The following is a 12,179-nucleotide window of genomic DNA, read 5'->3' on the forward strand; positions in this document are numbered from 1 at the left end:
GGCGATGCAAGAGTTTCTGGCCTCACATAGAACAGAAGATGTGCATGCATGGGAGAACGAACCAAAGAAGCGCTTCCCTCCCGTCGCCAGCCGAAGCGCGCACTCGTAATCGCTGCCAAAACGGATTACGCGGCGAGAATTATTCTCACTCCCGCCTTTTCGCTTCACCCCTGTGGGAAGCAAGGAGGGAAGGTGAGGGCGCTAGCTTTAATTTAACTCGTCCGCGACGGTTATGAGAAGTGGGTGGCGGCAGCGGCGGCGGTGGTGGTGGTGGTGGTGGTTCCGGTGCAGCACAGCGCTCGGAAATGAAAGGGCTTCAGAATTGGTTGATTAAATTGGATAAAGAAGGAAAATTAGTTGGGCAAGATAGTTGTAGCCAGCGGGTGCCAAAGTAAAGCGGCAGGTGGAAGAGACATAAGCGCAATGTTGGAAATAAAGCTGATATAAATTGAAATGTTGTGTTTCATTACGTTTCCATGGAAGAGTGAGATAGAGACGAGCGTAACATGGGGGCAAATTGGCGTGGTCAATAAGCACACATACAGATAAAAACTACGTTTTTTCTACTGTAATGACAACAATAAAATACAAGATGCGTCTATCTGAGTCTTACGCAAGTTAGAATTTATGATACGGAGCGTGTGCAGTCGGCGTACCAGTGCATTCAAGTCAAGAATGAATACCAGCTTTGCGAGTGTGGAGAAGACAATTAGGAGGGGAGCGTCGACAGTTCCAGGTAGACACGGACATTTACGAAAATAAAAAAAATATATATGTTTTGGCAAATGACTTTCTAAGAGTGAAATGTCAAACGACACCTTAAAATGAAAAAAGAGCAAATATTTAACAGTAACAAGCTACACACAGGAACTATAAGGGGCGATTACTTACATAACGAATGACTTCTCGTAAAGGCCTCGCAAGATGCAGAATTCTGAGCTCAAACACATTTGTTACCCGTGTTGGAGGTTTTCGCTTCCCTAGAATTTAGAACAACGTGGTTCTTCAGAGTGCGAGGGAAGGAAAGAATGGAAAAGGGAAACCAGCCTGATTTATGAAAAGTCGAAGTGCGCGGGGAGGTTGCGGCCACGGGGAACGCAATCCAACAAGGAGTAATTGCGAAGCAGTCACACAATACAGATTCTTTTCTTGCGCTTTGCCCGTTGTGTAAAATTGATGACGCTTTAAGCGGCTCAACTATCGCTCGTGAACGAGCCGAAGGCTTTGCTATTTTTCTTGTGTGCCACCTAGGCGGATGCCATACAAAATATTTTTGTCTGCGATGCGTGGCTATCCATAGGCCTTTGCTTATTGAATCTGATTCTTTTGATTTCCTTTTATGCTGTGAAAATTGTAACGTCATGCAGCCGGTATTCATATTTGGTAAGCTACTAGGTAGAACGCTTCGTTTTTATTGTCCCGTAGAAACACAAATGTATTTAATATCCTGCGTCACCTACGATTTTGTTTGTGAGATTTATCTTCGTGGGACTCGTGCTTCATCCATCTCTGTTTTTGTTTAACATTCGCATTTTTCTTGCTCATTGTCACTGCCTATTGCACCCTAATTAAAAAGATATAAGATCCGTCTCACAGATCCAACTTTTCCTTTAGCCAAGTTTCGAGACTGTATTTGTGTATTAATAGCGTAACAATTTCCCAGGTCATGATAATTTTTTTCTTGTTTGAAAACTAAAGAACCTGGTTTGGTGGTTTGAAAATCTCACACGTACAGTAGCCATACTTTCGATGATGCATAGTCATTTCTCCTTTCTAATTGTATACGGTCAAAGCTAGCTATAAGATATCTGGAAATATGATCTGAGAACGAATGATCTCAGTAGCTCGCTAGGCTTTGGTGCATAATGGTAGACAGTTAAACTTAGCACATTTAGGAAATTTGATAGAAGTGGACGAAAGGTGTGGCAAAGAAAAACGATATAGCTTTACAGAGACTGTGCCAACAATGAACCCGATCTCTCTCGAGCATGACGTATTCCGAAAACACGTATGGGCACGTGATGTATATAGGCCTCGGTACACCTTCCTCGAGCGCGGGAGCGGTGCGCTCCGAAGTGCATTTACACCGTCTACAGCATTGGGCTAAAGCTAGCTTGAGATAATAACTCCCTTTTGAGCATGCGTTGCCGGATAAGGCCTGTCTCTGTGATTTCGTGGCTTTCGCTATGTGCAATGGGTTTTCACTGTACCTCTGATCAGGCATACTACTCTATGCCAGGTGAGCCAAAGTAGTCACCAATATGAGGCGCGTCCTGCCGCATTAGGTAACTGGTCGCTCACTACAACGGCTGCCATCGCTGCACAGAGCGCAGCGCGACTTGCTGTGACCTGTCCACAAGGCACCGCTTTCTGGGGAATAAACTGTCTTGAACAGGCGACCTCGACTAGATGGCACAAATGTACACAGCCGCACAAGGCTCCCGCGCTCTTCGGCAAGTGTGCTGGGCGCGGTAGTAGTGCATAGCCGAGATCACTCCGCGATAAAGATGCCCTCAGTCGTAATCGGCGCCCGGCGAGTGCGTACTTACCTTAGATCTGGATGCCTCGAGCCTCGACTTATAGCAGAACTCAAGCAGGGCCACCACCATAGCTAGCACGAGGCCACCGATGAGAATGTAGAAGCATCCGGCGACGTTACTCAGCGTCAACTCGTTCTGTGTCGACTCCTGGCGGGAAAGGGCGCCAGTCACGCTGTTCAAGTTTGCTCGAAGCGGTAAAAATTGTGCATTCGTTTCTCTGTGGACAAAGACAGCGTGCGAAACAAGTGCCGCATTGCTGACTCTTGCGTTATTTTGATGAAAAGTAGATCTACACATTTAAGATCGTTGAAAAATAGCTCAGTGTAACATAGCTTCAAAGTTTTGATTCTTATTCATTCGATTCCTTTCTGAGTGGCACAATGTACAGGGCCATAGGACATAAAAGGAAACACATTGTAGGTACTCAAACAACTATTGGTTTTAGAACTGGCTTGTTAAGAATTGCTAGGCAACTCCCCCTGTCAAAGAATGCAATCTCTTCGTGTTGATTTCGGTGGAAAACAATGACAATTGACTGTCTTGAAATGGCGTTCGATACTGAATATAGCAAATAAATTCTGCGGAAATCCGCAGAGTGCCACTTGTTCCACAAGTTGCTGCATCTAAGCGTGCTTTATCGTCAGTTCTGTGCCACGAAGTACATCAACGTTATGATTGATATACAATTTCGGATATTTTGTTGCGGGTTTGTGCTGCTTTGCAGACAATACCGCTCTTCAATTTGAGCTGGTACGCGTCCCGCTTACCTGATGTGAACTGAGCCATGCTACGGGTCAGTGCTTAGAGTCGTATACAGCGAATGGCTGTTTTATCGAGCGTTTTGCAATTCTATGGATTCCTGTGTAATCTAGGGTAATCTTGTGCGATGCCTACCAAATTATATGTGAAATCAGGTTCAGCGCTCCATTATGCTATAGTAATGCAGGTGTTAAAGATTTGCCCTGGACTTGTGCAAACTTCTAACTGCATGCCTTAGGCATGCGAATAGTCATTCCATTCTCACATTTCTTCCATTTGCCTTTGACACCTTCCCTATCCTTTCATTTCTTAAGACAAATAATATCTCAGCGTCGTCCGCGAAGTAGCCGCGCATCCTTACATAGAATATAATCTATCTCTGGTGACTACAGATGTTGTCCCATGTGCACCGACTCTTCACGTGGTCGGACCTCTTTTTGTTATCAGTGCTTAGTGGTTATTCTGTGCATTCACTGTAAACCACGTGAGCTAACTAATGGACAGATGTAGCACATCACCGTTGTAAAGCATACGCTAGGACGACCACCATTTTTTTTTTCAACGTGAGTTATTCTTTTTGCTCACAAGATATCACCGGTGAGCGTATGCACAATACTGAACGTCTGGACAGCACTTGACGGCGGCCTGAAATTTATTGTGCCTAAACAGCGCAAGGGGGAGAAGGTGCAGCACAGCACGCTGACTTGTCCCTTCTTTCCCGTGTACGCGTTTGATAGCACTGTTTATCCACAATGAAATCATACTGACAGGCCCAATTGTCAATATTTCTACAGTGCCGGCCTGGAAGCCGGCGACATGAAGCGACTATGGACGGACTATACTGTCGGGGGTAAACGGCGCTAAACAGTCACTCGCCGTAACACCGGCGCGCTCCTGCAGCGGTTCGTGCTGTGACATGTTCAACGCCACAGAATGCTCCTCTGCCGAAGAAGCCGCGCGGAATGACGACCGTCGCCAGGGCTGCTCACCTTGCTGTCGCCCGTCTTGCACTCGCTCCTATCGTACCACCATTTGTTCTCGAGGCGCGCCAGGTCTCCGTTCTCTTTGAAAGTCAGCACGGCCAGGTTAAGGCGGTCCCTGTCAGTCCAAGAACGAGCGTCGTGCGTCAGTGTGTCGCATTGACAGCCCCGAAAAAATATATGGAGTGAACTTTTACGGCTGTAGTACAGGTTCTACAGAAACGCTTATTTTGTCGTTAACATTATTTTTTTTTATTTTTCTGTTACACCTCTGACCTATTTTTGATGATTTCTTCTTATTTCTTTTGGGGGGGGGGGGGGGGGAGGCCCGGTGGAAGGGGGAGCCTGTCGATGGAGTTTCAGCCACATCTAGTGTCCACTTTTCTCTTCCTATTTGCTTTGCGTTGTTATTTTTTATACTTGTGATTATGCATACCTTTCGTGAACAAACTTCTCGTCTGCATTTAGGAGGTCGAGGCGACGCTGACAAAATGTCTGCAATATTCAGCAGCGAAGGATCGAATCGACTGCTGTGACTCAGTGCTGTGACATCCTGGTGCTGGGCGAAATGCCCTTGGTTCGATTCCTGGCCATGGTAGCTGCAGTGCGATGACGGTGCATTGAAAAAAAAAAAGAGAAAAAGCTGGTCGTGTATTTAGATTTGGGCGATCGTTAAGGAAAATTATTGAACCAAGATCAACCTGGAGCCCTCCACTGCGGCGCCAAGCCCGGTGGTTCCTCCGGGTTGGTAAAATCAATCAATCAATCAATCAATCAATCAATCAATCAATCAATCAATCAATCAATCAATCAATCAATCAATCAATCAATCAATCAATCAATCAATCAATCAATCAATCGGGACAAACTATTCTGATCTTAACGAACGCGTTTTTGAGCTCGAGAAAATATAACTCAAATCATCCTTCTGCAATTCTCCACGGGAATTGTAGACTATTATTAACCACGCGTGCGACGAGCGATGAAACGAAAATGTTAGGCGTAATTTTAAGAGACAGGAAGACAGCGATGTGGCTTAAAAAGTAAACGGGGTTACCTGACATTCTAGCTGACATTAAGATTAACGAAATGGAGCTCAGCAGGATATGTAATGCGTATAGGGCAGGTAACTGGCGGTACATATAAGAGTTATAAAATGGGTGCCAGAGGAAGGGAAATGCAGTCGAGGACAGCAGGGAATTAGGTGGTGTGATGAAATTAGAAAATTTGCCGGCCCAACTTGGAGTCGGCTGTCACAAGACAGGGGTAACTGGATATTGCTGCGAGAGGTCTTCGTCCAGTAACAATGTATATAGGCTGTTGTTGTTGATGATGATGATCATGATCGAGTGAACCGTGTTAGCTGGACGTGCTATAAATGTTTGGCCTTCGGCTGAGGCAACGCTTACCTGAGTGTAGATCCGAGGGGTGTTGCCACCCCGTATCCCTTGGCGTCCAGGTTCCCGCCCACCTTCATGGTGTCGCAGGGCTGGCGCTCGTTGATGTAGTCGTTCTTGGTGGACTCCATGAGGAAGGCGTATTTGCCCTTGGACTCGCGCACGCGCCGAATGCCCTCCTCGTACGACGAGGTGAACACCCGGCTGTTTGAGTTCATGAACTCCCACATGCGGGCGTAGACTGCGATTTTTGATCTCTGCGTGACGACAGGCGCGGGGAAGAGAAGGACGACGAGAAGGATAAATTGAAAGACAGATTTCTTTCTCTTTCATTTGAAAGCCTGCCATTTTGCCCAACAGTCGTCGCCACTGGAGGCGTAATGGACACATAATTCAAGACCAAGTGGTATCCGTGAGTATATCACTATAACTGTAATACAATCGACTCTTGTTCATTCGCCCTAGGCTAATTCGGCTTCTCGCTTAATTCGAACGCACTGCAAAGGCCTGGCGAAATACTACACATTGCTACGAAAGGAGGACGCGCTTAGTTTGTACTCGAAAACATGCCGCTTTGGTTAATTCGGCTCCCACCTGTGCGCCCTCATGCTCGTAACGGTTACCAATAGCTTGAACACAAGAAATTTAGCAGATGGTGGTACTGCTTCCCTAGCCGTGCAGCCGTTATATTTAATATCTTTCTATCTTGTTATATCCCAGGCTTCTTTCACCCGTGAAGCAATTCGTTCCCGCTTGTTTCGTGTCGTGCTACGCTGAGACAACTTTTAAACATGTCGGTGCTATTCGCGTCATGCTGGTTGAGTCGTGCTTCAAGATCAAGAAACGAAAAGACATTACGAGCAATAAACAATAAAAATATATTGAAATTCGCTAATTTTGCCGTCGTCTGCTAACTCGACATTCCGGATAATTCGACCAAATCGTGTGGTCTCGCAAAGGTTGAAGTAAGAGAGTAGACTGCATTAGGGAAATACAGTGAATCACACCTGAGGCGAAAGTAATGTAGAGGGAGAGGGACATAGTAGGCAGTGAGGTTAAAATTATGTAGGCATGGGTATCATTAGATTAAATATGAAAAGGGTTACAATCACAGCAGAGTGATATAACTCTCGTTATATATAGTAACATAAGAGTCCTGGTAACATCCTAACTTATAAACGTGAAGTCCTGGTAACACGTAAACGTCAAACAAGAGTACGCTGACGTAACGGAAATATCAAGAAAGTGAACCGTTCATGACATACCTGGAGTAACATAAAAATAAGGCAAATACATACGCTGAGAGAAGTGGATAAAACACCACCAGCAACAACAACAGGCAGACTCAACTCCAGTTGACATCTGTGTAAAGCGAAGCATTCTTGATGTTATTGGCTCATTAACAAATGTGTGCGTGATATGAAGTGTGGACGTCAAGGCATATTTAGTATTAAAAGCATCATGTTTTACGAAGAAATGATCTTATTTGCAGGCAATTATAGACAGGCTGGATATTATATACACATATGTACATGCAGTACATCATACATGTATTTGAGTCAATTTTCAGTGGTATATCCATAGTGTCGCGTTGCACTCATTTTGTTTATGATGCGTCGGTGTCTTCTAGTGCAAAGTGCGGATCGAAACGCGCCAAGCGTCTGAACGTGCTGGCTTGTCTGCAAGAAAGGCTGTTTTATGCCGCTTGTCGGAGCATGCGGCCATGGCGTTCGGCATTTGAGGCCAGGTAAGTACGAAAAAGTGCCTGAAACACGGCAGGAAAGCTTCGTTTAAAAAATATTCTGTTGATGCAGTTAGTCGTAGAGTCAGTTTTATTTCGTGAATATTGAGTTTTGTTTTTGGCTTGATGACATTATGATGGTCATTGTCGGTGAGCTACTACAGCAACAGCTTACGGCAGCAACATAGTGTGCTGCTGCTCGATGCAGCGCGTATATCCATATATCACCCGACGTTGCAAAAATATGGTAGAGCTGCGTCTCCTGCATGGTAGGCCTGGCCCTCTCGCGAATTCACCTGGAAGATACAACGTATCCAGCCTTGTGCACAAGGCATATCACGTAAGTTCACCAAGATGAGACATGAACGTTGGCTGTTTACCAGCTATATTTACTTTGGTAGGGAAGAAATGGCCACCCTGCCAGAAAACTCCCTCGAAGAAATACAAAAGAACAGTAGGAAAAAAGACATATCGAGAAAAACAATAAAGAACAGCGAAAAAGTATAACGGGCAAATCAGGCCAAACTTTGATAAAGCGCGCCAAGGGCGCCCTTGGTGTCTTACATTCCGGTAAAAAAAAAAAATAATAATGAGCCGCTTGTGACCACAATTCATCTACTATACCCTAGAATATATGGCAGGCAAAGCATAATAGTGCATAATTTGCTACATGCACAGGCCAGCAGTATAATGCTTCACATCTATATAATAAACAAAAAGCAAAATAATGAAACCGTCGTTCAAGCATAGGGCGCTCTAGTCATGCAAAGAGAGCGATTCAGGGGGAAAGAAGGACAAAATAATACAGCGGTAGGACACCGACTTGCGCTGCTTAGCCTTTCAGCTTCTGTGTCACCGTCTCGCAAACACTACGGAGAGAAAATAAACAAAAAGAAAAAGAAAACTGTCACGACACGCGCAGCCGGCCGTTCCCGGCGATAGGAGGTCTTGAAGGGCGGGCTGCTGATACGACGAAAATGCCTTTTGCTTAGTCTAGTTTTCTGGCCTCGAAAGGCGAGCGACTAGTGGTAGTGCCCTGGGGATTCGCCCTAAACCGGTGACAAAGCGGGAACGCCAAGTGTTCAAAGCAATCAAGCGGTGCCAGAAAGCGATGGGAGGCTTGCCCCCCTTTAGTCGGCCCTCTTCTTCGCGGCTGCTCAATCTAGACGGCTCGATTTATACCGCACAATCGCATAGTTTATCCGCAGGCACTCACACCAGGAATCCGTGGAGAACCATAAGAGAGGCGGTGAGGTTGCTCGCATTTGACTATAAGCTTCGGCTTTAAAGACGAAACGTTCCGGGTTTAGTTTGTCGAGAAGGGTCGTAAATCGAAGGGTCGCAGAAGCACAGTCCGAGCAATTGCTAGCGCTACGTCTGTCTGCTTCAGCAGTCGCACACGCACACACAGGCGCGCACACACGCACAAAAAAAAAATGCATGAAAACTTTTTAATGGACCACGCTGCCTACGAGGGTTTCTTATTCCAGGGCTTCTTGAGTCTAATGTGCATACTGTTTCAGCAGATCTCAGTGGCTAGTAAAATCACCTAAAAAAAGTTAATTAACAAAATTTTGTTAATTAGTTTTCTCAGTGTATCTTAAGCAGCGGCAAAGTATTTCCGCCTCATCGTAGAGCTCATATGCGAAGAGGACAGGTATCTTACGGTCAGAGAGCCTTTATAAAAGCATCCGTATTGTCTAAAGAAAAACGCCCTGTAGATGTAGCTTAATTTGTGCTACCCCTACATATCCGCTAGTTGCCTGCTGTGTTCTATATATTACGCAGTGAAGCAATAAACGGTACCTAAAAATACTTGCAACAAGTTTAATCCTTTTAGAGCATAAAATTCTTTTAATAAAGCGAATATTTGTATGCCTTTCATTGCGGGATTTCATTAAATCACATTTATCTAACTTTATTACTGGATTTGGCACGTCTGTTCATTCGGATTCTTGCCGGATAAGGTGGCCCGTTCCGGAGAATAGTGCCCTGGTAAACTGGGCTGATCCAGAAGGTGGCACGATGAAAACTGGGCCGATCACGGAGGCAGCACAATCCGCGGTAACGTGGATCACATAGTCGGATTTCCGCGTCTTCCTCACTTTGCGGCAGGCACGCAATCGCCATGCTGCAAAACGCACTGCAGAAGATGAACAGTGTTACAGCATTTAATGAACCACTTCACGAAAGATTCGCTTCACATAGATTCCAAATTGTGCTCTGGGTCTACATATATATTTCTTTCTTTCATAGGCGTTTTTCCTGTTGCCTTTTCGCATAGGCATGAGAGTTGCCACCAGCGACCTACTTGTTTTTATAGTTAGAGGCTGTTTGGAGATGTGACTACTAACAGGAAATAGCGTAATAACAATGCAACAAAAAGAAGTAGAATGAGAGTATTCCTACCCCTTCGATATAGCTGTACAGAACGATAAGACAAAGTCCTCCTCGAGCGGAAAGCCTTCTTTTCCTTTTTTCTAATGATGTGTCGCTGTTTAGGAATCGACGCTTCAGGTGAAACTTCCGGATTTCACGTAATTTTTCTCTGTTCGCCGAAATGTTGGAGACAACCGCATACTTTAGGGTGCTCGGTTTTACAAGGTGGGAAGTGAAACACACAAAAAAGAAAAACAAATGTCGCGCGCGTGATGGCGGGGACAACAATCAGGTCGTAGGTAGCAAGCAGTAAAAAGATGCGTCGACAACACGAGCGACGCAAGAGAAGTATATAACCGAAATGCCGCGCTTACCCTGAAGAATTCTTGCGTGGAGGAGTACCACAGCGTGCCGTACTCGACCTCGGTCTGCTTGGCGAGGTCGTCGGCCGAGTTGATGGGCGTCACCATCCGCTCGACGGTCAGGAAGGCGGCCAAATTGGCCGTGTACGATGATATGATGATGAGCGTGAAGAACCACCAAACGCTGCCCACCATGCGGCCCGACACGGACCTGCGACGCGAGCCCGGCCATGCACTGCAGGTATGCGCTTCAGCTACCCTGACAAAGTGGCTCAGAAGCTCTGTACACTTGCGTCCTCACATTGAGATGTAGCGCGTATGACTGGCAACGACACCTCGCTTCAAGCGCGTCTCAAACATGCCTTCACGATGATAGAGAGATTTAGCTTCTCCGGCACTCCGGTAACCGCCGGCGGACAGGGCCTTTTACCGGATGGGCGGAGGCGTAAGCGTGACCTGACGGAGCGGTGCTGCCACCCGATGGCGCAGGGCTCAACCAGAAAAGCACTGTGCAAATAATAAAGTAACCAAGTACATTTATTTCGTCTGCTGGTCTAAATTTTCGTAGTGGTGTAAATGCGTCACGATTCGCCGCTGCCGAAAATTGCAGCAGCAGCCAAGTAGAAAACACTTGGTTGATGCAATATTAGCTCTGTCTTTGTCTGGTTCAGCTCAGCGCCAAAAGGTGACACACCACCTGTTTTACCAGATGGGCGGGAGGCCATCCGGTAAAACGCCAAGTCCGCCTGCGTTTACGGGAATACCGCACAAGGCATAGCTTTTTAATGTAGTTTTAACTTGTTCGTATACATATTACCCGTTCACGAAATACTGGGGACGCAAACGCAAGTAATCAGGTTGGCCGCGCCATCTTGTGGCGTAGAGTTGAACTGAGTAGTACGCATGTATATTATTGCTGTGACCAACCGTATTGTATACTTAGATGCCGCTGTAAAGCGTAGACAACGACGTAATAATTGTCGTCGTGCATTTGTTATTTATATTTTTATTACGGCCAACATGAGCTGTTTAAGGTAAAAGAAATAATAAAGAACTACGTGCAACTGCCAGAATATGATTGGGCATTTAGCGTTTAGGCTGTATTTTTTTTCTAGGCAGCCAAGAACAGCCTCTCTGAAGTTGTGTCTGCCAACACTAGATCATAATACAATCACCGACGATTTCGGTACTCCCTATGGCGAAATTTGAGCGCAGCTCTATACGTGTTTCATTTCGTGATATATTAGCTGGCGCTGATGATCTGTTTCGTGTGGCACGTTGCAAGCCGAGCGAAATGTGGCGCGCCTACCTCGCTAATCGGGAAATCACGAGGGGCAACGCGTGGGTGACGCGGGGCACGATTCACAGCAGCCGCCGCAGACAGACCTCCTCCGCTCATGCAGCGCTTTGTTTCCATACAGGCGACGTACGCTACTCTGGCGCCCTCTCGTAGTCATCGTCGTCGCAGCGCCCGTCTTGCGCGGCACTACGCTTCTCGCGCATTCACCATACCCTCCTCCTCCGCTTTCCGCCGTATGGTCTTGCTGCACCCTCCTCCTCCTCTTTCCTCCTCGGTCTCTCTTCGCTATCGCCGTCTTTAATCTCACGCAGCGCTCCGCCTTCGCTTTCATCTTTCAACGTGCTTGTTCGCTCGTTTACGAGGGACAACGCCAACGCCGATACTCGTCGCAGGAACGCGCGCCTAACAGCGGCGCTCTAACATGGAGCAGACATCGCGGGCGGCGCGCGTAGGGACCAAGAACCACACTGCAGGAATGATGTTTTTGAGTTAAAATCATTCCAGTGACGATGATTAGTTCCTGGACAATCAAAGTGATGACGATTATGATTTTGAAGAATTAACAACCAATAGTAGACCACATGACGAGTCAGACCATATGACCTACGTCCAGAACTGGGGAATTTTGAGCGAAATTAACAATATGCCTCCTGAACCTCCCAGTCTCACATTTTTTTTTATATCACGTCTATTCTACGCGGTCGAGATGCCTTTCTGCAAC

At 46.2% G+C, this 12,179-nt stretch overlaps 1 protein-coding gene across 2 annotated transcripts in view; it reads right to left on the minus strand.

The window, feature by feature from the left end:
- The window catches only part of LOC126537172 (glutamate receptor 1-like), a 273,941-nt gene that overhangs the window by 12,693 nt on the left and 249,069 nt on the right, over nt 1–12,179 (minus strand). For both annotated transcript variants that reach the window (XM_050184357.2, XM_050184358.2), the window contains exons 12-15: nt 10,171–10,369; nt 5,689–5,933; nt 4,289–4,397; nt 2,550–2,687 (exon numbers count right to left, since the gene is read on the minus strand). In XM_050184357.2, the coding sequence (XP_050040314.1) occupies nt 2,550–2,687; nt 4,289–4,397; nt 5,689–5,933; nt 10,171–10,369 (691 nt within the window). The remainder of the gene's footprint in view (nt 1–2,549; nt 2,688–4,288; nt 4,398–5,688; nt 5,934–10,170; nt 10,370–12,179) is intronic.

Source organism: Dermacentor andersoni, chromosome 4 (genome assembly GCF_023375885.2).
Source record: "Dermacentor andersoni chromosome 4, qqDerAnde1_hic_scaffold, whole genome shotgun sequence".
Taxonomy (NCBI): Eukaryota; Metazoa; Arthropoda; class Arachnida; order Ixodida; family Ixodidae; genus Dermacentor; species Dermacentor andersoni.